The sequence below is a fragment of the Hemitrygon akajei genome, chromosome 19, assembly GCF_048418815.1.
Source record: "Hemitrygon akajei chromosome 19, sHemAka1.3, whole genome shotgun sequence".
Classification (NCBI taxonomy): domain Eukaryota; kingdom Metazoa; phylum Chordata; class Chondrichthyes; order Myliobatiformes; family Dasyatidae; genus Hemitrygon; species Hemitrygon akajei.
Window position 1 is genome coordinate 74,596,399 of NC_133142.1, and position 27,238 is coordinate 74,623,636.

General features: G+C 43.0%; 1 protein-coding gene across 3 annotated transcripts in view; it reads left to right on the forward strand.

Moving 5' to 3' along the window:
- The window catches only part of slc26a6 (solute carrier family 26 member 6), a 145,819-nt gene that overhangs the window by 69,515 nt on the left and 49,066 nt on the right, over positions 1 to 27,238 (forward strand). For all 3 annotated transcript variants that reach the window (XM_073072884.1, XM_073072885.1, XM_073072883.1), the window contains 6 exons: positions 1,015 to 1,154; positions 4,913 to 5,023; positions 5,922 to 6,100; positions 12,406 to 12,570; positions 21,940 to 22,092; positions 23,805 to 23,887. In XM_073072884.1, the coding sequence (XP_072928985.1) occupies positions 1,015 to 1,154; positions 4,913 to 5,023; positions 5,922 to 6,100; positions 12,406 to 12,570; positions 21,940 to 22,092; positions 23,805 to 23,887 (831 nt within the window). The remainder of the gene's footprint in view (positions 1 to 1,014; positions 1,155 to 4,912; positions 5,024 to 5,921; positions 6,101 to 12,405; positions 12,571 to 21,939; positions 22,093 to 23,804; positions 23,888 to 27,238) is intronic.

Genomic DNA, 27,238 nt, shown 5'->3' on the forward strand with positions numbered 1-27,238 from the left:
CCAACATAGCATGCCTGCAATTTACCAACCCTAACCCCTATTCCTTTGGAAAGTGGGAGGAAACAGGACACCCAGAAGAAACCCACGTGATCACAGGGAGAACATACAAGTTCCTTACATACAGTGGCATGAATTGAACCCCAACTGTAATTACTGCACTATAAAGTATTAATGGTAACTCAATGCTACTGTGCCACCCCATTAAAATACAATCATTTTATGCTTCTGTTGTTTGTGTTGACAGTCAGATAGTAGCCTCCCATGCCTTTGTAAACATCCTGAATCTTTGCTTATTACTTCCACAAAACAGTATGCAGTAAAACATGCAGTGGGGGAGTCTGGGACCAGAGGCCACAGCCTCAGGATAGAGAGATGCCCACTTAGAACAGATGAGAAGGAATTTCTTACCCAGAGGTAGTGAATCTGTGGAATTCATTGCCATGGACGGCTGTGGAGGCCAAGTCTGAGTATATTTAAAGCAGAGGTTCTTGGTTAGTAAAGGGGTCAAAGGTTATGGGGAAAAGGTAGGAGAATGCAGTTGAGAGGAATAATAAATCATGAATGAACGATGGTGCAGTCTCAATGGGCCAGTGGCCAAATTCTGCTCCTGTGTCTTATGGTCTTATAAACGTAAGAGATTTTGATAAAGGGTCTTGGCCCAAAATGTTGACTGTTTATTCATTTCCATGGATGCTGTCTGACCTGCTGAGTTCCTCCAGCATTTTGTGTGTGTAGCATATAGTAAAACATTTTCTTAAAGTGGTCATGAATGTTTTAGTAACAGTTTAGGAATAAATTATTATTATCCCCAACTTTAATTGTTTTTTTTAGTTTGGTACATAAATTAAATTCAATCTCTGATATTTTTTATTGGTGAAGAGATCAGTGGATTTTTTTTTCAAACAAGAGGGCTTGAGGTTGACTATCCAACAGGAATGTAGAAGTATCATTGCTGGGGCTACCAAGGGATTGCAATTAAATCTAACACTAACTGAACACCTTTACTTCTTTCAGATGTTCAAGTGCCAAAGCTCAGTACTACCTGTTCAAGTTGGTGCCAATCCTTCGCTGGCTGCCCAAGTATACATTCCGAGAATGGTTATTAGGCGACATTTGCTCTGGATTCAGTGTTGGAATTGTGCAGTTACCACAGAGTGAGCACTTCAGTTTTTACATACACCAACTCATGGTGATTGTGGTGTCTACACTTTGACAAAAGTTCAAAGTAAATTTATTATCAAAGTTCATATATGTCACCATATACAACCCTGTGAATGAATTCAATAACCATAAAGGAATTAGTGAAAGACTGCACCCAACAGGACAAACAACCAATATGCCAAAGACAAACTGTGCAAATACAAAAGAAAAAAAATAATAATAAATAAACAATAAATGTTGAGAACATGAGATCAAGGGTCGTTGAAAGTGAGTCCATAGGTTCGGGAACAATTCAGTGATGGGGGCAAGTGAAATGACGTTATCCCCTCTGGTTCAAGAGCCTAATGCTTGAGGGTTAATAACTGTTCCTGAACCTGGTGTTGTGGGTCCTGAGGCTTCTGTAACTCCTTCTCAATGGCAGCAGCGAGAAGAGAGCATGATCTCTGAGTGGTCGTGGTCCTTGACGATAGATGCTGCTTTCCTGCGACAGAGCTTTGTGTAAGTGTACGTAATGGTGAGTAGGACTATAGCTGTGATGGACTGGGCCATATCCACACAAAATGCTGGAGGAACTCAGCAGGCCAGGCAGCATCTATAGACAAAAAGTACAGTCGATGTTTCGGGCTGCCTGGCCTGCTGAGTTCCTCCGGCATTTTGTGTGTGCTGCTTGGATTTCCAGCATCTGCAGATTTTCTTTTGTTTTGACCATGTCCACTACTTTTTGTAGGATTTACCATATAAAGGCATTGATGTTTACATATCGGGCTGAGATGCAACCAGTCAATAAACTCCCCACCACATATCTATAGAAGTTTGACAAAATTTCAGCTGTCATGTCAAATCTTTGCAAACTAAGGAAGTAGAGGCACTGCCATGCTTCCTTCATAATTGCACTTGCGTTCTGGGCCCAGGATGGGTCCTCTGAAATGACGACGCCAAAGAATTTTAAGTTGTTGATCCTCTCCACCTCTGATCCCTGAGGAAGCCTGGCTCATGGATCTCCGGTTTCCTCCTCAGGAAGTCAATATTCAGCTCTCTGGTCTTGCTGACATTGTGGCACCACTCAGCCAGATTTTCAATCTCCCTCCTATATGCTGATTCACCAGCAATCTTAAACTTGGCAATGGAGCTGTGCTAGCCTCACAGTCCTAAATATAAAATGAGTAGAGCAGGGGGCTAAGCACTCAGCCTTGTGCTGAAGGAGGTTGTGGAGGAGCTTTTCTTGCCAATCCAAACTGACTGGGGTCTGCAGGTGAGGAAATAGAGGATCCAAATGCACAAGGAGGAATTGAAGCCAAGGTCTTGAAGCTTTTTGATTAGTTTTGAGAGGATGAGAATATTGAATTCTGAGCTGTAGTCAATAAAGGCATCATGATGTATATACCTTTGCTGTCCAGATGTTCCAGGGTTGAGTGAAGAGCCAATGAAATGGCATCTGTTGCAGACTTGTTGAGAGATAGAGCAGATCCAAATTGCTCCTTAGGCAGGAGTTGGTATGTTCCATCAGCAGCCTCTCAAAACATTTCATCACAGTGGATGTATGTGCTACTGGACGATAGTCATTGAGTCAGGTTGTGGCATTCAGAGTAGCAGGGATGATTCAATAGTGGACAATAACTTTAATAATAGACTCCAAAATAACAAGTCATGGCGAGCTATAAAACAAGAGAGAACACATACTAAACACAACAGGCAACAAGTCCAGGAGCAAATTCTTCAGGCTGGCTGGTTTCATAAGTGAACAAGCACCATGGCTAAGACATGAGTTTAAACAGGCTGCAGGTGATGTGTTAGAAACCAGCAGCAGGTGACTCCTATTAGCTGTGTGGATACTGGGAGGGCCAGATAGATTGTATTAGACTGTGATGGAGTTAAAGTTCAAAGTAAATTTATTATCAAGGGATGTATACCATGCACAATGCTGAGATGCATTTTCATGAAGTTCCCACAGGAAAACAAAGAAATGCAGTAAAATCCACAAAGAAAGCAGTAACACACATCCAATGTGCAGAGGAGACTAAACATGCAAATAATAAAATGTAAGCAAAGAATATTGGGGCAAGTAGAGACTTCCAGCCAGTCCAGAAGCTCCATGGCTGCAGGGCAGCTGCTCCCGAACGTGGCAGCATGGAACACAGGAGTCCTGCACCTCCTGGCAGATAATAGCAGTGAGAAGAGAGTAAGGTGGGCTTACGTGGGGGATGAGAACAACTGCTACAAAAATTGCTCCCATGAGGTTAATTTATAAATCCAATCAAGCATAATGAGATAGAAGTTCATGCTTGATAGCTGTCGATGAGAGTTTTAACAGTATCTTTAAGAAACATGCTTTGCCCGTTTTGTGGAATGTATCTTTATGAAGATGGAAAGCCATTGTTGAATATGTGGCCTGGGTTTACTTTAAAACACAACACCAGAAGAGTAGCTATACTCCACTCAATAGGCAAGATTTTCTCTACAGTAATTGTGACTTCTTAATAATGTGCATCCTCTCAGTATTCAGTTCAGTGGATCTGAATAAAAAGCATCTAACAAATGGCCAAAGCATCAGCTCTCAAATGGATGTTCCACCTCAATGTTTTGGAGAAGATTTTAGCAAGTATTTCATCAGATTACCATATCTCTGAAAACTATATCTATTTTCTGAAATTTAGTGTTTGAAGCTTGGTATGGAAACACCAATGCTCTTAAGTGGAAAATCCTTCAGAAAGTAGTGGATATGGACCAGTCCATCATTTGGTAAAACCCTCCCCACCATTGAGCATATCCACAGGAAAGCAGCATCCATCATCGAGGACACCCACCATCCAAGCCACTGCGTTTCGCTGCCTGTGTGGCGGACTGAGACTGATGCTGTGGACCTTTTCCAGCTGTTCCTGCCTTTGGTTATGGATTCTGTTTCATTCCGAATGCTGGTGCTTGCTTTATTGTTTGATTTGTTTTGGTTTTTTCCCTGTCTATTGGGTGTTGGTCTTTATTTAAATTGGGTTCTTTTGGGTTTCTTGTTTGGTGGCTGTCTGTAAGCGGAAGAATCTCAAGGTTGTATAATTTATACATGCTTTCATAATAAATGTACTCTGAACTTTGAAGCAGATACATTAGCCTCAGGACCCACACCACCAGGTTCAGGAATGGTTATTACCTCTTAAACATCAGAGGAAAACTTAACTCAACCAATCATTGAACTGTTCCCACAACCTATGGGCTAACTCTCAAGGACACTTTATCTCATGTTCTTAATATTTACTATTATTTCTTTTGTATTTACACAGATTGGTGTCTTGTGCACATTGGTTGTTTATCCATCTTGTTGGATATGGTCTTTCATTGTTTCTATTGTGTTTCTTGGATTTGCCATGTATACACGTAAGAATATTAATCTCAGGGTTGTATATGGTGACATGTATGTATTTTGATAATAAAATTTACTTTAAACCTGAACTTTTCTCTGTTTTTGTTTTAAGCCTCCTCTAGATTTCCTGACAGAATCAACCTCTTTTGGCCAGATTTATCAGAGAGAAAGAACAAATCAAGTGTTGTAGGTTGTACCATGTTTGATTAAAGGGCACCAGGCAACAGTCTTGGTATTACATGATAGAGCAAGCCATAAAGTTTTAAAAGAGCCAATATTTGGCATTTATTTCATGAAATTGTATACTGAATGGTCATGAGACAACATCTTAATTTCCATTTTTGAAAAATGGATCTACTGGTATAGGAACACTGACTTTATTTACATTTTGCTTTACAGGTATGGCTTATGCCCTTTTGGCAGCTGTTCCCCCTGTGTATGGTCTCTACACATCTTTTTTCCCCGTGCTCGTGTACTTCATATTTGGGACGTCCAGACACGTTTCAGTAGGTAAGCTCGGCATTTGCAGGGGAAAGGTAAGAATTATTTAGATTCACAGTCATAGGACACTACAGCAGAGAAACGGGCCTTCATCCCACCTAGTCTGTGCTGAACTATTATGCTGCCTAGCCCCATAGCCCTCCATATCTCTCCCATGCATGTACTTATCCAATTTTTTAAAATATTAAAATCGAACCCGCATCCATCTCTTGCACTGGCAGCTTGTTCCATACTCTCACCACCCTGAGTGAAGAATTTCTCGTCATGTTACTCTCAACATTTCACCTTTCATTATTAACCTATAACCTCTAATTCTAGTGGTCGTATGAGCAGCTAGTGCTGATCACAAGGCCTGGTTATGCGACCACTGATGCAAGGCAGGCAATCTCTGGAAAGTTATTGATAAATGACTGGGGTCACCTGTCTTGTAAAGACACTGCCCAGAAGGCAATGGCAAACCACTTCTGCAGAAAAATTTTCTACGAACGATCATGGTCGAGGGACCATGATCATCTACGTCATACGACAATGATACCGCTCATAATTATGTACTGTGTGCCTTTATCAAATCACCCCTCATTCTCCTATGCTCTAGGGAATACAGTCCTAACCTATTCAACCTTTTCCTATAACTCAGGTCCTCAAGTCCTGGCAACATCCTTATAAATTTTCTCTGCACTCTTTCAGTCTTGTTGATATCCTTCATGCAGGTAGGTGACCAGAACTACACACAATACTCCAAATTAGACCTCACCATGTGTTATACAACTTCAACATAACATCCCAACTCCTGTACTCAATACTTTGATTTATGAAGGCCAACATGCCAGAAGTTCTCTTTACAACTTTCTGATTGATGCTTATAGTTTCTTTGACTTCATCTTTATTTATTTTTGTCTTGTTATAGGGTCTTTTGCAGTACTGAGTGTCATGTTAGGAACCATAACAGAGAGGATGGCTCCAGATGAAAACTTTGTGATCAGTTCTATGAATGCTACAAATGGAACTGTAATTGACGAAATGGCAAGAGACATGATGAGAGTGAAAGTTGCAGCCACAGTTACTTTCCTTTCAGGGATCTTTCAAGTGAGTTGTCACAATGAAAATCACAACCATTATTGATATGGGGCAGAAAAATGGAAAGATGTGATTGAGGGCTCCAACATTTAAAATATAAAACATATAAAGTTAGCAATACAGGTACAGCAAGTTATTGGGAAGCAATTAGAAAGCAATTTGAAACCTATTGAAAAATTGGCCTAACTGCAGTGCAGACAAGACTTTGCAATTTAATTTTTCCCACAATTAAAAGAAGTACATGAATTTTTATAGCAACTTCCATATCATTTTCAGGATATCCCAAGGCACTCTACAGCTAATGAATATTGTTTGAGGTATTGTCACTGCTGTGTGCTAAGTATGGCAAGAGTCTGTTCACCCACAGTAATTTCATGCGTACAGCAATGCCAGCTTGAGCTTGCAAGATTGTTAAGATGTATTATTTTCTGGTATTGTTCAGTGAGGGCAACTAGTGGCCCAAAGGTTCAAGCTAATTCTCCTGCTGTTCTTCAAATGGGATCTTGTATATCTACTTCAAAGGTAAAAGACAACAACTTTCAGTAGTGCAACACTTAGATATTTTACTGACCTTTCTGGAGCATGACTTGAACCGTAACCTTCCTAACAAGCGTGGACCTCAGTTCAATCCTGGTCTCAGAATCTACCTGTGCAGGATTTACACAGCCCCTGCTTGGCTTTCCTCCAAGTGTTTCAGTTTCCTCCCATATCACAGAGATGAGCTGGTAGGTTGTAAATCAACCTTTTGTGTAGGTTGATGGTTATTTGTGAGAGAATGGGAATAATGGGATCATTTCTTTCAGAAGCTGGTATGAACAAATGGGCTGAATGACTCCTTTGGTATTGTGAGAGTACTTTCTGCAGAACTGACTGTTATGTTGAGGAAGATAACAGAGAGGGTGTGCTACATACTGAGCCACCTTTAGCACCCAAGTAAGCACAATCCATCTCTATTCCAAGCACATAACTCAATATCTGAGCAGCAACTCGCCCTATTTCTCATCCCCTATCTGCTTGTCACCCAGTTCTTCACTAGCCAGCCACCAACATGGCAGTCAATGGCTTGTGCTTGTATGCCTAAATCTGCCTCTGATTTGCTCAAAGTATTAAAGTCAGCTATCTGTAAAGAAAGGGAGAACAAGATATAGGCTTAAGGAGAACACCAATGAAATCTTTTGTTTGCGATCTTTGAGTTGTATTTGCCAATGGACTGTCAGTCATTTCTGACATCTTAATGAGGCATTGCAGCTAAGAGGAAGCAATGTCTTAGAGCTATTCTACTCACTAATTTACCATGGACTGGTGTGTGAGAGAGGGGTCAGCACCTAAAATGCACAAACATTACACTATCATGAACCGGGGAAGTCAGGCAGGTCCCTCATTGAGAATCAAAGACAATTCAGTACTTACTGGAAATAGTTCCATTTTAACAGGAAGATTCTTGTCAGAACGTTTCTTAATCCTAGCTTCCATTCAGATTTAGATGGGTTTGATGTCATGTACACCAGGTTGCAATGAAATTCCTTGCTCACGTGAAGCTCACGGAGCAAACTTTACACACGGCAACAATAAATATACAGTAACAGCAAAAAAAAGAGGAAGACACACATATTTCAAATTGTTTTATTTAGAGATACAGTATGGAACAACAAGCCATATTGTGCCACCCAGCAACCCCCAGTTTAACCCTAGCCTAATCAGAGCACAATTCACAATGACCAATTAACCCAGTAACCAGTATGTTTTTGGATTGTGGGAGGGAACTGGAGCACCCAGAGGAAGCATGTGGTTCACAGGGAAAGTTTGCAAACTCTTTAAAGACAGCATCAGAACTGAGCTCCAAACTTCAGAGTGGTTGAGCTGTAACAACATTGCCGTAACTGATACATTACCAGGGTGCCCCGCAGTGCAGTCTGATGTAGTGCAAAAAGAAACAAATGCTAAAATGACATTTTATTCCATTATCAAGTCTTTTGGTGGGAAGCAAAACAAAGTGACTGCAAGGGAATACTGGAATTTGTTTATTATTCTCACATGTACCAAGCTACGGTGAAACAATTATCCTGAATGCTGTTCCTGCAGATCAATTTGAAAGCATTGAGGTAGAACAAGGTAAAATGATAACAATACAGAATGAAATGCAGCAACTACAGAGAGTTCAGTGCAGATAAACAATAAAGCACAAGATCATTAACAAAGTAGATTATGCAGTCAAAATTCCATCTCATCATACTAGGGAACAATTATTACTGTGGGGTAGAAGCTGTCCTTGAGCCTTGTGGAATGTGTATCTTATGCCTGGTGAGAGAGATTGAGGGGTGGTATGGGGGTGGGGGGAGGGGTGGCCAGGGTCTTTAGTTATGCTGTATGCTTCACTGACGCAGCAAGAAGTATAGACAGTCCGTGAAGATGAGGGCTGGTTTTCACGATGCAGATTCTTACATTCATGAACAGAGTGCAGCCAGACAGTGTTTCCTATGGTGTAGTGATAAAAAGTGTGTAAGGATGGTCAGGGACATGCCAACTTTCTTTACCATCCTTAGGAGGTAGAGGCACTGGTGAGCCTTCTTGGCCTTGACATCAACATGATTGGATCAAGATAGGCTATTGGAGATGTTCACTCCTAGGAACTAGATTCTGGAATTGTTCTAGAGGACTGAAAAATTGCAAATGTCACCACACTTTAAGAAGGGAGGAAGGCAAAAGATAGGAAATTATAGAGCAGTTAGCCTGACTCCAGTAGTTGGGAAGATGTTGGAGTTCATTATTAAGGATGAAGTTTTGGGGTACTTGGAGGCATGTGATAAAATAGATGCGAGTCAGTAGGTGTTCTGAAGGAGAAATCTTGCCTGACAAGTTCGTTGGAATACTTTGAGGAAATAATAGGCAGGGTGAACAAAGGAGAGTCAGTGGATGTTGATTACTTTGATTTTGAGAAGGACTTTGACAAGGTGCTGCACATGAGGCTACCAAACAAGATAAGAACCCATGTTATAAAGATATTAGCATGGATAGAAGATTAGCTGACTGGCTGGAGGCAAAATGTGGGAATAAAGGGATTCTTTTCTGTTTGACTGTGCTGGTGACTAATAGTGTTCTGCAGGGGTCGGTGCTGGTACCACTTTTCACGTTATACGTCAGTGATTTGGATGACAGTATTGATGATTTTGTGGCTATGTTTGCAGATGATACAAAATAGGTGGAGGGGCATGTGGTGTTGAAAAAGCAGGGAGTCTGCAGAACGACCCAGTTTGCGAGAATGGACAAAAAAGTGGCAGATGGAATATAGTGTAGGGATGCATACGGTCATGCATTTTGTTAGAATGAATAAAGGCACAGAATATGTTCTATACAGGGTGAAAATGCAAAAATCAGAGGTGCAAAGGGACTTGGGAGTCCTCATGCAGGATTCCGTAAAGGTTAACTTGAAGATTGTGTTGGTGGTGAGGAATGCAAATGCAATGTTAGCATTCATTTTGAGAGGACTAGTATACAGGAGCAAGGATGAGATGCAGCAGCTTTACATATAAGACATAGGTCAGGTTACACTTGGAATATTGTGAGCAGTTTTGGACCTCTTATCGAAGAAAGCTGGCATTGGAGAGGGTCCGGAGAATGTTCATGAGAATGGTCGCAGGAATGAAAGGGTAACATATGAGGAGTGTTTGGCTCTGGGCCTGTACTTCCTGTGGTTCAGAAGAATGAAGGGGAATCTCATTGAAACCTACTGAATATTGAAAAACCTAGATTGAATGGATGTGGGAGTCTAGGACTAGAGGGTACAACTTCAGAATACATGGGTGCCCCTTTAGAACAGAGATGAAAAGGAACTTCTCTAGTCAGAGGGTGGTGAATCTGTGGAATTCATTACCTCAGACAGCCATGGGGGCCAAGTCTTTGGTTATCTTTAAGGAGAGGTTGATAGGTCCCTGGTTAGGATACACATCAAAGGCTGTGAGAAGGCAAGGTGATGGGATTGAGAAGGAAAATCATTGAATGGCCGCGCAGACCTGATGACCCAGATAGCCTAATTCTGCTCCTATGTTCTGTGGTCTTATGAACTTGAAGCTTTCTTGTAATTTCTAGGGTAGGGACATGTTTGGCACAACCTTGTGGGCTGAAGGACCAGTATTGTGCTGTGGGTTTTCTATGTTTCTTTCAACCTTCTCAACCTCAAAGCCATTGATGTAGATAGGAGAATGTGCACTGTCCATCTCCCCACTTCCATAAGTCAATGACCAGCTCGTTAGTTTTGCTGACAATATAGAACATAGAACATTACAGCACAGTACAGGCCCTTCAGCCCACAATTTTGTGCTGACCCTTAAACCCTGCCTCCCATATATCCCTCCACCTTAAATTCCTCCATATACCTGTCTAGCAGGCTCTTAAAATTTCACTAATGTATCTGCCTCCACCACTAACTCAGGCAGTGCATTCCACACCCCAACCACTCTCTGAGTAAAAAAACCTTCCTTTAATATCCTCCTTGAACTTCCCACCCCTTACCTTAAAGCCATGTCCTCTTGTACTGAGCAGTGGTGCCCTGGGGAAGAGGTGCTGGCTGTCCACTCTGTCTATTCCTCTTAATATCTTGTACACCTCTATCATGTCTCCTCTCATCCTCCTCTCCAAAGAGTAAAGCCCTAGCTCCCTTAATCTCTGATCATAATGCATACTATCTAAACCAGGCAGCATCCTGGTAAATCTCCTCTGTACCCTTTCCAATGCTTCCACATCTTTCCTATAGTGAGGCGACCAGAACTGGACACAGTACTCCAAGTGTGGCCTAACCAGAGTTTTATAGAGCTGCATCATTATCTCGCGACTCTTAAACTCTATCCCTCGACTTACGAAAGCTAACACCCCATAAGCTTTCTTAACTACCCTATCTACCTGTGAGGCAACTTTCAGGGATCTGTGGACATGAACCCCCAGATCCCTCTGCTCCTCAACACTATCAAGTATCCTGCCATTTACTTTGTGCTCTGCCTTGGAGTTTGTCCTTCCAAAGTGTACCACCTCACACTTCTCTGGGTTGAACTCCATCTGCCACTTCTCAGCCCACTTCTGCATCCTATCAATGTCTCTCTGCAATCTTCAACAATCCTCTACACTATCCACAACACCATCAACCTTTGTGTCATCTGCAAACTTGCCAACCCACCCTTCTACCCCCACATCCAGGTCCTTAATAAAAATCACAAAAAGTAGAGGTCCCAGAACGGATCCTTGTGGAACGCAACTAGTCACAACCGCCCAATCCGAATGTACTCCCTCCACCACGACCCTCTGCCTTCTGCAAGCAAGCCAATTCTGAATCCACCTGGCCAAAGTTCCCTGACTTCTGACTTTCTGAATAAGCCTACCATGTGGAACCTTATCAAATGCCTTACTAAAATCCATGTAGATCACATCCACTGCACTACCCTCATCTATATGCCTGGTCACCTCCTCAAAGATCTCTAACAGGCTTGTTAGGCACGATCTGCCCTTCACAAAGCCATGCTGTCTGTCCCTGATCAGACCATGATTCTCTAAATGCCCATAGATCCTATCTCTAAGAATCTTTTCCAACAGCCTTCCCACCACAGACGTAAGGCTCACTGGTCTATAATTACCCGGACTATCCCTACTACCTTTTTGAACAAAGGGACAAAATTCGCCTCCCTCCAATCCTCCGGTACCATTCCCATGGACAACGAAAACATAAAGAACCTAGCCAGAGGCTCAGCAATCTCTTCCCTCACCTCGTGGAGCAGCCTGGGGAATATCCCGTCAGGCCCCGGGAACTTATCCGTCCTAATGTATTTTAACACCTCCTCTCCCTTAATATCAACATGCTCCAGAACTTCAACCTGACAATGAGGGAAGGTTGTCATCACAGTGTCGCTAAACACTGTCTCCTTCCTGTACTCCAACTTCTTGTTTTTTCAGATCCATCCCACTAAGCTGGTATCATCTGCAAACGTCAGATCAGATATGCAATGCATGTAGGATGCAAAATAAATGTGCTCTGTACATTCTATGTAAAATGGGGGTTGCTGTTTACTTCCACCACTAATTAAAATGAGGTTTATTTGTCTTATCATGGACTTCACCCAAGTTCAATCTCATATCCATAAAGATGCATTCAAGGTGATAAAGCTGTATTAATCACTTTCAATTGCCTGTGCTCACAAAGGGCATGTAACTCAAGCTAATCAGCAGTCTAAACAAGTCACAGCTGAAGGGAAGACAGGCTGTCAGAAGGTTGCTGGGTTGAGGAACAATGTTACTGATATCTGCAACTTGTGTTTCTTCTCTTTGCACAGATCATGTTGGGGGTGATACAATTTGGATTTGTTGTCACATACCTTTCTGACCCTCTTGTCAGAGGGTACACCACAGGGGCAGCGGTCCATGTGCTGGTGTCACAGCTGAAGTATGTATTTGCCATCTCTATTCCCAGAAGGGAAGGACCTCTTTCACTAGTCTATGTGAGTAACGATGGCACATAATTGTAAAATATGGTTTTCAACTATAACTGGAGTTTTCAGCTACTGTTATTGTTAGTCTCATTCTCACAAATAACTTTCCACTGTGCTTTCCAGTGCCTTGGAAATGAAACATGAACTTTAATTGACATTTTCAATGTTGTTAAAGGAACAGCCATAGGCAATGTGCCTTCTTGAGCAATCTCTGCCGTTTTCAAAGGTGATGACGGACCCTGTGCCATGTCTACAACCCCAACCCCCTGCCGGAAGCCAATATTCTCTGATCCCTTAGCATCAAAGATCAGAAGGACACCATCTGAGCCAATGACAGTGCACAGGAATTTGCTGGCCAATGTTATTGATACAGGGATGGCTAAACTCGAGGAGGGAATCAAAGAGACGATAAGAAATTTAAATTTGTGTCATAATCGTAGAAACCACTGCAAAGTCTGGGCGCTCTGGCAGATGAGCAGCTGAAGGAAGAAGGCAATCACGCACGTGAGAATGCTTGCATTCCAGCCAATTGGGCTTTCTTTGCATTCCTGTTTAACTCCTTTCTTTTCCTTTCAGTTTTGTCAGGTTTAGATCAAAGCAGAGTAACAACAATATTCCCCGCCTACCTTAGTCCACGTTCTGGGAAAGATTAGTAACTTAGATGCTGTTAAAGGAGCAGTATTAATTTAGGCCTAGTTACTGCTTTTGAACCACAGTGATGGAGTTACAGTGTTTTTAGTTAGCGGATCCTGTGTATCTGGCATTTATTATTTTCCTTTATTCTCTAGAGTTCTTAACAAAACTCGGTGTTTGTGTCTCTTCCTTAGCACGTGCTTTCACCCAGCTCATGGTGATTTATGAACTGGAAACCAATAGAGGTTAGAAGCTATAGCAAGACAGACAGAAAGACAGACTTTATTCATCCCGAGGGAAAATGGGTTTCATTACATCCGCACCAACCAAGAATAGTGAAGAAATATAGCAATATAAAACCATAAATAATTAAATAATACTAAGTTAATCATGCCAAGTGGAAATAAGTCCAGGACCAGCCTATTGGCTCAGGGTGTCTGACACTCCGAGGGAGGAATTGTAAAGTTTGATGGCCACAGGTAGGAATGACTTCCTATGAGGCTCAGTGTTGCATCTCGGTGGAATGAGTCTCTGGCTGAACGTACTCCTGTGCCTAACCAGTACATTATGGAGTGGATGGGAGTCATTGTCCAAGGTGGCATGCAACTTGGACAGCATCCTCTTTTCAGACACTACCATCAGAGAGTCCAGTTCCACCCCCACAACATCACTGGCCTTACAAATGAGTTTGTTGATTCTGTTGGTGTCTGCTCCCCTCAGCCTGCTGCCCCAGCACACAACAGCAAATATGATAGCACTGGCCACCACAGCCTCGTAGAACATCCTCAGCATCGTCCGGCAGATGTTAAAGGACCTTAGTCTCCTCAGGAAGTAGAGACGGCTCTGACCCTTCTTGTAGACAGCCTCAGTGTTCTTTGACCAGTCCAGTTTATTGTCCATTCGTATCCCCAGGTACTTGTAATCCTCCACCATGTCCACATTGACCCCTTGGATGGAAACAGGGGTCACCAGTGCCTTAGCTCTCCTCAGGTCCACCACTAGCTCCTTAGTCTTTTTCACATTAAGCTGCAGATGATTCTGCTCGCACCATGTGACAAAGTTTCCCACCGTAGCCCTGTACTCAGCCTCATCTCCCTTGCTGATGCATCCAACTATGGCAGAGTCATCAGAAAACTTCTGAAGATGGCAAGACTCTGTGTTGTAGCTGAAGTCCGAGGTGTAGATGGTGAAGAGAAAGGGATACAGGACAGTCCCCTGTGGATAGATAGATAAGCAAATTAGTCCAGCTGAGTGTGCATTATACGGTTAATTATAAAGAGGTGCCCAGATGAAGAGCTCGATCCAAGATATGTGATGCACCATCAGTAACTCTCAGAGACGGGAGGTGAACAATAGGCTTTTATTAGCAGCAAAACAGAGCACGGCATCTCGGAGACTGAGGGAGGAGCAGTGCCTCCAACCTCCTTTATACAGGGGTCTGTGGGAGGAGCCACAGGAGCAGTCAGCAGAGGGGCGTGTCCAGACAGGTAAACATACTTTACCACAATATGTCCATTTTCTTTCACAGATGCTGCCTGCCTGAGTTTCTCCACCTTCTTATTTGTTGCTTCAGACTACAGCATCTGCAGTCTCTTGCATCTCCACTAACTAAAATTCCATTCTAAAATTCGAAGAAACTTAGAAAAACCTACAGCATAATACAAGCCCTTTGGCCCACAAAGCTATGCCAAACAGGTCCTTACCTGAGAAATTACCTAGGGTTACCCATAGCACTCTATTTTTCTGAGCTCCATATACCTGTCCAGGAGTCTCTTAAAAGACCCTATCGTATCCACCTCCACCACCATTGTTGGCAGCCCATTCCACACACCCCCCACTCTCTACATTTAAAAAAAACAGCTTAACCCTGACATCTCCTCTGTACCTACTTCCAGGCACCTTAAAACTGTGCCCTCTCGTGCTAGCCATTTTAGCCCTGGGAAAAAGCTTCTGTCTACCCACACGATCAATGTCTCTCATCTTATACACCTCTGTCAGGTCACCTCTCATCCTCTGTTGCTTCAAGGAGAAAAGGCCGAGTTCACTCAACCTATTCTCATGAGGCATGCTCCCCAATCCAGGCAACATCCTTGTAAACACAAAGTACACTGCAGATGCTGGGGTCAAGGCAACATGTACAACATGCTGGAGGAACTCAGCAGGTCGGGCAGCATCTGTGGAAATGATCAGTCAACGTTTCGGGCTGAGACCCTTCATTAGGATGTCCTTGTAAATCTCCTCTGCACCCTTTCTATGGTTTCCACATCCTTCCTATAGTGAGGCAACCAGAACTGAGCACAGTACTCCAAGTGGTGTCTGACCAGGGTCCTATATAGCTGCAACATTACCTCTCGGCTCCTAAACTCAATCCTACGATTGATAAAGGCCAACGCACTGTATGCTTTTTTAACCTGTGCAGCAGCCTTGGGTGTCCTATGGACTCGGACACCAAGATCCCTCTGATCCTCCACACTGCCAAGAGCCTTACTATTAATACTATATTCTGCCATCATATTTAACCTACCAGAATGAACCACCTCACACTTATCTGGGTTGAACTCCATCTGCCACTTCTCAGCCCAATTTTGCATCCTGTCAATGTCCCATTGTAACCTCTGACAGCCCTCCACACTATCCACAACACCCCCAACTTCTGTGTCATCAGCAAACTTACTAACCCAATTCATAGCTCAATTCTACAATATGATGTGAAGAAAAATCATCATACAACCTATGAAAATTAATAGGCTGGTTGAAATTGTTGTTGATTTCAACTTCTAACAGTATCTGAAAATAGAAGGTGATGTATGAGTCATTCGTAATGCTCACAATAACCTTCCTTTGCAAATTAGTAGGAGTTTATTATAAAGGTTAACACAGCAGTAACTGTTCTGTTGCCACCAGCAGTTAAAATCTCTTCTATTTGTTTTAATTTGAACTTTACTCCACCTACTGAATGTCAAGGGAAAGGCAATAAGCAAAGTGATCAAGAGGATAATATTCAAAACAGTTGATAGATCTCAATTGCAGGTGTTCAGAAAGAACACAGAAAACAGGCAAGTTTAACGAATTGTTGTTCGTTAATCAAAAGCTTGCAAACCAAATGTACTTTCCAATGAACTCAGTCACCACACTCCCAACTTTCATCAAAGGGCAGGACTTAAGGGGAGGCAGATAAAAAATTATATATTATTATAATCATAAGGGATAATAATTTGATAGAGGCATAACAGCAATGAAAGATTTTTTGTTGACCGACTTTCTGTGTTGATAAGACCATGCTTTATCTGTATCCTAATTCTATTTAACTGGTTTGGGTACATTCCTCAACATACACTCAGTGGCCACTTTATTAGGTATATCTGTGATCCTGCTTGTTAATACAAATATTTAATCAGCTAATCATATGGCAGCAACTCAATGCATAAAAGAAGGTCAAGAGGTTCAGTTGTTGCTCAGACCGAACATCAGGATGGGGAAGAAATGTGATCTAAATGACTTTGACCATGGAATAATTGTTGGTGCCAGAATAGGTGGTTTGAAAATCTCAGAAACTGCTTATCCTTTGGGACCTTCACAGACAGTAAGCTTTAAAGTTTATAGAGAATGGTGCGAAAAACAAAAAAAATCCAGTGATTGGCTGTCCTGTGGGTGGAAATGCTTTGTAAATGACAGGGTTCAAAGGAGAATGGCCAGACTGGTTCAAGCTGACAGGAAGGTGACATAATTCAAATAACCACAGGTTACAACATTGGCGTGCAGAAGAACATCTCTGAATGCACAACACATCAAATGTTGAAGTGGATGGGCTACAGCATCAGAAGGCCATGAGTGTACAGCTAGTGGCCACTTTATTAGGTGCAGGAGGTGCTTAATGAAGTGGACACTGAGTGCACAGTACCAAAGCTCCAAGAGCCTTAAGACTCATACCATCAGGTTACTACCCCTCAACCATCAGGCTCTTGAACTGTGAGGGCTGAACTGTCCGGGACCATCAGAGGGGCAAAGCATGCACACACCCAGCGAATCCACAACCACTTCCAGGACAGCGGCGACACACGGCGCGTGTGGAAGGGCATTCAGGACATCACCAATTACAGGACAACATCACCTGACTGTGCGGGTGATGCCTCCTTCCCAGATGCACGGAATAACTTCTACGCTCGTTTTGAGGTGAAAAATGATGTGGCGGCGAGGAAGTCCACCCTTCCTCGAAATGACCAGGTGCTGTGTCTCACCATGGCTGATGTGAGAAGAACCCTGTGCAGGGTCAACCCACGGAAGGCTGCTGGACCCGACAACATTCCTGGTAGAGTTCTCAGAGGATGTGCAGACCAGCTAACAGATGTTCTCACTGACATCTTCAACATCTCCCTGAGCAACGCCACCATTCCAACATGCTTCAAGGCTGCCACCATCGTCCCAGTGCTGAAGAAGTCTTCAGTGTCCTGCCTAAATGACTACCGTCCCGTTGCACTCTCATCCATCATCATGAAGTGTTTCGAGAGGCTCGTCATGAGGCATATCAAGACCCTGCTGCCCCCCTCACTGGACCCCCTACAGTTTGCGTACCGTCCCAACCGCTCAACAGATGACGCCATTGCCATCACCCTCCACCTGGCCCTAACCCACCTGGACAAAAAAGACACATACGTTCGAATGCTGTTCATAGACTTCAGTTCAGCATTCAACACAATCATCCCTCAGAAACTGATTGGAAAGCTGAGCCTACTGGGCCTGAACACCTCTCTCTGCAACTGGATCCTAGACTTCCTGACTGGGAGACCTCAGTCAGTCCAGATCGGGAGCAGCATCTCAAACACCATCACACTGACCACAGGGGCTCCCCAGGGTTGTGTGCTCGGTCCACTGCTGTTCACTCTACTGACCCACGACTGTGCTGCCACATACACCTCGAACCATATCACCAAGTTCGCCGATGACATGACCGTGGTGAGTCTCATCAGCAAGAACGATGAGTCAGTTTACAGAGAGGAGGTGCAGTGGCTAACGGACTGGTGGAGAGCCAACAACCTGTCCCTGAATGTGAACAAAAGAGATGGTTGTTGACTTCAGGAGGGCACGGAGCGACCACTCCCCGCTGAACATCGACGGCTCCTCGGTAGAGATCGTTAAGAGCACCAAATTTCTTGGTGTTCACCTGGCGGAGAATCTCACCTGGTCCCTCAACACCAGCTCCATAGCAAAGAAAACCCAGCATCAAAGAAAGTGTCTCTACTTTTTGTGAAGACTGAGGAAAGTCCATCTCCCACCCCCCCATCCTCATCACATTCTACAGGGGTTGTATTGAGAGCATCCTGAGCAGCTGCATCACTGCCGGGTTCGGAAATTGCACCATCGCGGATCACAAGACCCTGCAGCGGATAGTGAGGTCAGCTGAGAAGATCATCGGGATCTCTCTTCCTGCCATTACGGATGTTTACACTACACGCTGCATCCGCAAAGCAAACAGCATTATGAAGGACCCCACGCACCCGTCCTACAGACTCTTCTCCCTCCTGCCATCTGGGAAAAGGCTCCGAAGCATTCGAGCTCTCACAACCAGACTATGTAACAGTTTCTTCCCCCAAGCCATCAGACTCCTCAAAACCCAAAGTCTGGACTGACACCAACTTACTGCCCTCTACTGTTCCTATTGTCTTGTTTATTATTTATTGTAATGCCTGCACTGTTTTGTGCACTTTATGCAGTCCTGGGTAGGTCTGTAGTCTAGTGTAGTTTTGTCTGTGTTGTTTTCACGTAGTTCAGTGTAGTTTTTGTACTGTTTCATGTAGCGCCATGGTCCTGTAAAACACTGTCTCATTTTTACTGTGTACTGTACAAGCAGTAATGGTCAAAATGACAATAAAAAGTGACGACTTGAAGGGGATAACTTCACCTGCCCCATCATGGAAATGATCCCATACTTTCAAGGACACTTTATCTCATGTTCTTGATATTTATTACTGATTTCTTTATATTATTGTTTCTTTTTGCAATTGTTGTCTTCTGCACTCTGGTTGAAAGCAATAGTTCGGCAGTCATTCGTTGATTCTGTTACAGTTACTATTCTGTAGATTTGTTGAGTATGCCCACAGGAAAATGAATCTCAGGCTTGTATATGATGATATATATGTACTTTGATAATATTTATTTTGAATTTTGAACTTTGATAGCAAAAATCAGTCAATTTCTGACTTTAAAATTAACCATCTGTTACTTGAAAAATTGCTTTTTAACATTTCTCCAGAACAGGACTCTATGTGTTGTTTCCCAACTATCCTTAGACAAAGCTAAAAATAAAAATAGATTTCCTTCTATTCATTCCTATTAAATACATTTAATGCTCCTTAGTCCTTGGATAGATCTTCTCTCCAAACTGAAGCACGGAGACCACGAGTGACATTCCAGAGCTGTACTGAGGGAATCCTGTAGTATGTACAGCATATGTATGGAAATAAACAGTCTATATTTTGGGCTGAGACCCTTTGTCGTGTCAGGAAAGGAAGAGGGCAGAAGCCAGAATGACAGGGTAGGGGGAGGATGGGGACTATAAGTAGGCAGGTGATAGGTGAGAGAAGAAGTTTGGACAGAAAGGAATGATGTGACAGGCTGGGAAGTGATTGGCACAAGAGGCAAAGGGCTGAAGATGAAAGAATGTGAAAGGAAGTGACAGTAGACTCTGAAATAAAGGGAAGGAGGGTGGGAGCCAGAGAAGGAAGGCAAAGACGATAGCAGGTCTTGAGGATGGGGTGGGGAAAGAGAAGGGTAAAGGGGTCAAAGTCCAAAATGTTGATAGTTCTTTTCCCTCCATAAATGCTGCCTGACCTGCTGAAAAATAGCGTGGTTTAGGTGCCAGTAAGTTTTATAAATAGTTTTTGTACTTACTTCAAAATGTTAATATAAGGGAGAAGTAAAAGAATGCAGCACCCACAAAATGCTGGAGAAAATCAGCAGTTCGGGTAGGTCAGTTCACAAGAGATGCACCTGGCAGCCAGCTGATGAAGTGACCACTCTGTGTCCATTCAGTCTTGTATGTGAGTCATTTCCTTAATAAACCTTGTCTATTTACTTGAGTAAGTCTGATAATCCTAAACACATGAGATTCTGCAGATGGGGTCTTTCTTCTCTCCTCCTTTCCAGTCCTGATGGAAGGTCTTTGCCTGAAATGTCAACTCTATTCCTTTCATCAGATGCTGCCTGACCTGCTGAGTTCCTCCAGCATTTTGTGTGTGGCTCTGGTAATGGTAGTTACTCTGGAGATGCCCACTAAGCAAAGTTAAAGAACACTAAGTACCTCCTAACAAACAAGCTGCTGGGGGAACAGAACAGGTTGAGGGGCATCTGTGTGATGAAATGAATTTAGGTTGAAACCCAGATCGGGACTGAGAATGGAGATGCAAGCTGGCCAGCATAAAGAGAAGGGCAGCAGTGGAATTTAAAAGGATGTGGTGGGGGGGGGGGGGGGGGGGATCTCATTGAAGTCTACCGAATGTTGAAAAGTCTGCTTAGGGTGGATGTGGAGAGATTGTTTCCTATGATGCAGGTATCCAGAACTAAAGAGCACAATCTCAAAATTGAGGGGTGACCCTTAAGAACAAAGGTGAGGAGGAATGTTTTTTTTTACCAGAAAGTAGTAAATCTGTGGAATGCTCTGCCACAGATGCAGTGGAGGCCAAGTCCCTGGGTACATTTAAGGTGGAAGTTGATCGTTGGTCAGGGCATCAAAGGATATGGCAAGAAGGCAGGTGTTTGGGGCTGAGTGGAATCTGGAATCAGCTATGAAATAATGATAGAGCAGACTCGATGGGCTGAATGGCCTAATTCTGCTCCTGTGTCTTGTGGTGTCATGGAGACAGGAGTCTGAGGTGATTGGTGGTTTGAGGATGGGAGGTGGGTATAAAATGACAAGTAGATTGCACCTATAAGAGAGGGGAGTAGGATTAGAGTTGGAAGACAGAGGCAGCTGTATGATAGATGGAGGGAGAGAAAGAGAAAGGCGAAAAATTGAAAAGCTTGGAGTGAGGTAGAGCAAATTAGTACTTGGAACTTGGAACACAAAGTGCTGAATTTGATAAGTAAAGGAGGCAATAATGGGAACCATTAAGGGAGAGGTGAATAGAAGGTACGCTGTTTCTTAGAGTGCCTATGCTTTTTGAGTTTCTGTGAGTTTAGAGTTTATGTACTCCCAGGGCCTCACAACTAAGCCCAGATGTTCACCCTGGGGTAACTAAACACTCGAGTGATACACACACAAAATGCAGGAGGGGCTTCACAGATCAAGCAGCATCTATGGAAATGAAGAACAGAAAATCAAAAGAACGTCCAGTGAGCGAATACACTTTGTTAATGGGAGATGTCAGAGGCCAATAGCCAGACTGGTAACCTGTGTGTTACATCTCCAAGAGCATCTCTGAATACACCTCATGCCGAATCTTGAAGTGGATTGGCTACAACAGTAGAAGACCACGAAAATACATGATGTGGCCACTATATTAGGTACAGGAGGTAATATAGCGTGAATGCAAGCAGGCTTTTTCCACCAAGGCTAGCGGAGAAAAAAACCAGAGGACATGGGTTAAGGGTGAAGGGGGAAAAGTTTAAAGGGAACATTAGGGGGAGCTCACTGATGTAGCTCTCAGTCATTAGACGATGCATTCAAGTCTCTCGAAACTACACAGTACATCACAGTATATCACTTGTCTTGGTAGTATTTGTTCATATGGTTCTTTTTGTTCCTAACAGACTTTGATCGATGTGTTCAAAGAAATACACTTGACAAATATTGGCACACTGGTTGTCAGTATTATTGCCATGTCCACGATGTTGGGTGTGAAGATCCTAAACGACTGCTTCAAATCTAAGTTGCCAATGCCAATTCCTATTGAACTCATTGAGGTAAGTACAGGATTTGTCCATTGGTTGTTGAAGTAGGCTTTCATTTAAACACACACACACATTTCACATTTACCGCACCAACATTGTTCAAGATGCCTGGAAATTCTGCTTCTTCTTCACCCTCTTTTCCTTCTCCACTATTAGCCCTCGTTCTTCTCACTTTCCCCCTCTCTAAAACATGGAAAGAAGACGAAATCCTGATGACATTGCAAAAGCACTGATATAAAATGTCAGTGTTTCAATCAATTTTGCAACTTTAAACAAAAACCTAATAAGTAACAAGTAATTCTGCTAATTTGGACTTCTGAGTAGAGAATCAACCAATGAGTTTGAGAATCCTGTGTGTTAATAAGACCATAAGATATAGGACAGAAGTAGGCCATTTGGCCCATCGAGTCTGCTCCACCATTCAATCATGGGCTGATCCAATTCTTCCAATCATCCCTATACCCTGCCTTCTCCCCATACCCTTTGATGCCCTGGCTAATCAAGAACCTATCTATCTCTGCCTTAAATACACACAATGACTTGGCCTCCACAGCCGTTTGTGGCAACAAATTCCACAGATTTACCACCCTCTGACTTAAGTAATTTCTCTACATCTCAGTTCTAAAAGGATGTCCTTCAATCCTGAAGTTGTGCCCTCTAGTCCTAGAATCCCCTACCATGGGAAATAACTTTTCCATATCTAATCTGTTAAGGGCTTTAACATTCGAAATGTTTCTATGAGATCCCCCCGCCCCCTCATTCTCCGATCTCAAGGGAATACAGCCCAAGAGCTGTCAAATGTTCCTCATTCATTCCTGGAATCACTCTCGTGAATGTTCTCTGAACCCTCTCCGATGTCAGTATATCCTTTCTAAAATATGGAGCCCAGAACTGCACACAATACTCCAAGTGTGGTCTCACGAGTGCCATATACAGCCTCAACATCACATCCCTGCTCTTATATTCTATACCTCCAGAAATGAATTCCAACATTGCATTCGCCTTCTTCACCTCCGACTCAACCTGGAGGTAAACCTTTAGGGTATCTTGCACAAGAACTCCCAAGTCCCTTTGCATCTCTGCATTTTGAATTCTCTCCCCATCTAAATAATTGTCTGTTTATTTCTTCCACTAAAGTGCATGACCATACACTTTCCAGCATTGTATTTCATTTGCCACTTCTTTGCCCATTCCCCTAAACTATCTAAGTGTCTCTGCAGACTCTCTGTTTCCTGAACACCACCCTCTCCTCCACCTATCTTTGTATCATTGGCAAATTTAGCCACAAGTCTATTAATCCCATAGTCCAAATCATTGACATACATTGTAAAAAGCAGCGGTCCAAACACTGACCCCTGTGGAACTCCCCTAGTGACCAGCAGCCAGCCAGAATAGGATCCCTTTATTCCCGCTCTCTGTTTTCTGCCGATCAGCCAATGCTCCACCCATGCTAGTAACTCCCCTGTAAGTCCATGGGCTCTCATCTTGCTAAGCAGCCTCATGTGCGGCACCTTTTCAAAGGCCTTCTGAAAATCCAAGTACACCACATCTACTGCATCTCCTTTGTCTACCCTGCTTGTAATTTCCTCAAAAAACTGCAGTAGGTTAGTCAGGCAGGATTTTCCTTTCAGGAAACCATGCTGGCTTTGGCTTATCAAAAGAGTGAAATGTTATCTCAAAAAAGATTTTTAAAAAGGCTAATTTTATTTTCTACTCTCAAATAGGTGGTAGTTGCCACAGTGATTTCATCGAATGTTGACCTGACTGGAAAATATCAAATCCAAGTTGTTGGCGAAATTCCTAAAGGGTCAGTCGATAGTGAAATACTTTCTTAAAAGGGGTAACTGAAGTGCTTAAATTATCTGGGAATTGTTTAAATCACTCTTGTTGTATTACAATTTCTCACCTCTTTGTACATAATTGTATCCTGTCCTGTATTCCTAATGCAAAGCTGTACTCAGAAGAAACATCAGTATGAGAAGAAGCAAGTGTGCTTTGAGCAGTTCGTGGAGAACACAGACTTGATCTTCTTTTTAAGTTCAAATTGAATTTTATTGTCATTCAATCACACTTTGCCCTTTGCCCCTCCTCCTGTCAGTAGAAACCGCCAAGCTTAGTAGCAACGACACACGTGAAGGCCAGGAGATGGACTTGATTGTCAGAGGCTATTTGAGATGCCCACCAATGGAGTATTAAATAGATGGTGGGATTTTTTTCCCCACTACCTTCCCCAGCTTCTGCTGTTTTTTTGTGTGAGAGCTTTGGAAACTTGTCTGTAGAGAGCCACAGCATTTGTAAACCCTTACCTGCATTATTAATGTCAAGTACTCTAACCATTCGTGCATACTGCAGTGACTTCTCACTAAGTCACTTACAGAGGTCTAGCTCATTGCTAGGTTTGACATTTGGTTCTTCCATGGAATGGTGAAAGCTTGATTTCCAGGACAGATAAGCTTTGACCAGCAACTAACCCGGACATCGGCAGTTTGAGAGGAGGGGATTGCACTCAGACCCACTGCCCAGGTAGAAAAAGGCAACTGCAGGTCTTGGCAACGTAACTGAGCTTTGACCAGTGACCAATCTGCATTTGGGTTTGATTAGCAAGAGCGAATTGAAGGAAAGCAGGGGCAAGTACATTGTCAGAGTGGGCAGAGTCAGTGTGGTGATCTCGAGGCCTTTGCTCTTCGCACTTCAGCGAAGAAGGGCTTCAGTCAGAGAAGCCAAAAAAACAAAGGCTCTAGGGAATGATATTTCCCCCTTCCCTCCTTTAGGATGGTACAGATGCCAGGCAGAACAGTTGAATGCTCCTTTTGAGGGATGTGGGAAGGCAGGGAGACCTTCAGTGTCCCTGAAGACTACAACTGCAAGAAGTGCATCCAGCTGCAGCTTCCAACAAATCATGTTAAGGAGTTGGAACTAGAATTAGATGAACTCCAGATCATTCTAGAGGGCATAAAATAAGATTTTTGGATCATTGGGCTCATTTCCAAGGAAGTTGGGACCTGTATGTTAGGGACAATTTGCACATGAACTGGAGGGGTCTAATATCTAACAGGAGGGTTTGTTAATGCTGCATGGTGGGGGTTAAACTGGAAACCAGAGTGCCAGAACAGTTTGTGGAGAGGTTGTGGAAGCAGATGTTGATAAGATCTCAGACAAAATCAGGAACTAAAAAGTTGTGCATGATGTGACAATTGTCCTAGGCTGCATATACAATATTCAATGCAAGAAGTATCATAGAAAAGGCAGATGAGCTCGGAGCATGGATCAACACCTGTAATTATGACACTGTAGCCACCATTGAGACTTGGTTGCAGGAGGGGCAGGACTGACAGCTCAATATTCTGGGATTCTGTTGTTTTAAGAATGTCAGAGCAGGAGAGATTAAAGGTGGAGGGGTGGCATTACTAGTCAGGGAAAATGTCATGGCAGTGCTCCATCAGGACAGACTGGTGAGGCATTATGGGTGGAATTGAGATTAAAAGTTATGACCCTGTTAATGGTGCTGTATTACAGACCACCCTATAGTCCAGGGATTTAGAGGAACAAATTTGTAAAGAGGTCACAGACCGGTGCAAGAAACATAAGGTTGTTATAGTAGTGATTTTAACTTTTCACATAAACTGGGAATTCCATACTGTAAAAAGACTAGAAGAGAAAGAGTTCGTCAAATGTGTTCAGGAAAGTTTCCTTCATCAGTATGTGGTAGTCTCAACAAGAGAGCATGGAATGAGACAGAGCAGATGACAGATGGAACACTTTCCATCCAGTGACCATTAGTTTCAAAGTAAATATGCAAAAAAGATAGGTTTGCTCCTTTGGACTGAGATTCTATATTGGAGAAAGGCATCAGAAAATGATCTGGTATGTGTGGATTGTGATAGGCTGCTTTCTGGCAAAGGTGTACTTGGAAAGTGGGAGGCTTTCAAAAAGGATATTTTGAGTAGACAAAGCTTGTATGTGCTTGTCAGAATGAAAGGTGAAGATAACAATTGTGGGGAAACTTTGGTTTTCAGGAGATATTGAAGACCTGGTTAAGAGGGAAAAGGAGATGCTCATGGAGTTCAAGAAATGCAAGAAAGCACTTCAGAAAGAAATCAAGAAGGCATGTGTTGCTCTAGCAGACAAGGGGAAGGAGAATCCCAAGGGATTCTACAGATATGTGAAGATCAAAAGGATTGAAAGGGACAAAATAGGTATTCTGGAAAACCAGAGTGGTAATCCATGTGTGGAGCCAAAACAGATGGGGGAGATCCTAAATCCATTCTTTGCATCTGTATTTACTCGGGAAGCAAACTGAGACTATAGAAACACAGCAAAGCGAAACCAATTTCATGTACAGATTAGAGGAGGAAGTGTTTGCCTCCCTCAGGCAAATCAGGGTGGATAAATCCCCAGAACCTGACAAGGTGTTCCATCGGACCACACAGGAAGCAAGTGTAGAAATTACTGGGGCCCTGGCAGAGATACTTAAGACATCCTTAGCAACAGAAGTACCAGAGGATTGGAGGTTGCCTAATGTTGTACTGCTGTTTAAGAAGGGATCTAAACAGAAACCAGGAAATTAAAGGCTGATGAATCTGAAAGCTATGGGAAGGTATTCTAAGGGAGCGGAATAGACATGGACTGTTTAAGGGTAGCCAGGATGGTAGATCATGTCTAACTAATCTTACAGTTTTTAGAGGAAGTTACCAGGAAAGGGATGAAGGCAAGGCAGTGGATGCCAAGGCATTTGACAAGGTCCTGCAAGGGAGGCTGGTCAAGAAGGTTCGGCCGCTGGGCATTCAGGATGAGGTAGTAAATTAGATTAGACATTGGCTTTGTGGGAGAAGCCAGGGAGTGATAGTAGAGGGTTGCCTCTCTGGCTGGAGGTCTGTGACTAGAGATGTGCTGCAGGGATCAGTCCTGGGTCCTTTGTTGTTTGTCATCTGTATCAATGATCTGGATAATAATGTGTTTAATTGGATCAGCAAATTTGCAGACATCACCAAGATTGGGGTGTAGTGGACAGTGAGGAAGGCTATCATGGCTTAAAGAGGGATGTACTACGGTACATCAGCTGCAAAAATGGGCTGAAAATGGCAGATAGAATTTAATGCAGACAAGCATGAGGTTTTACACTTTGATAGGACCAATTAGGGTAGGTCTTGCATAGTAA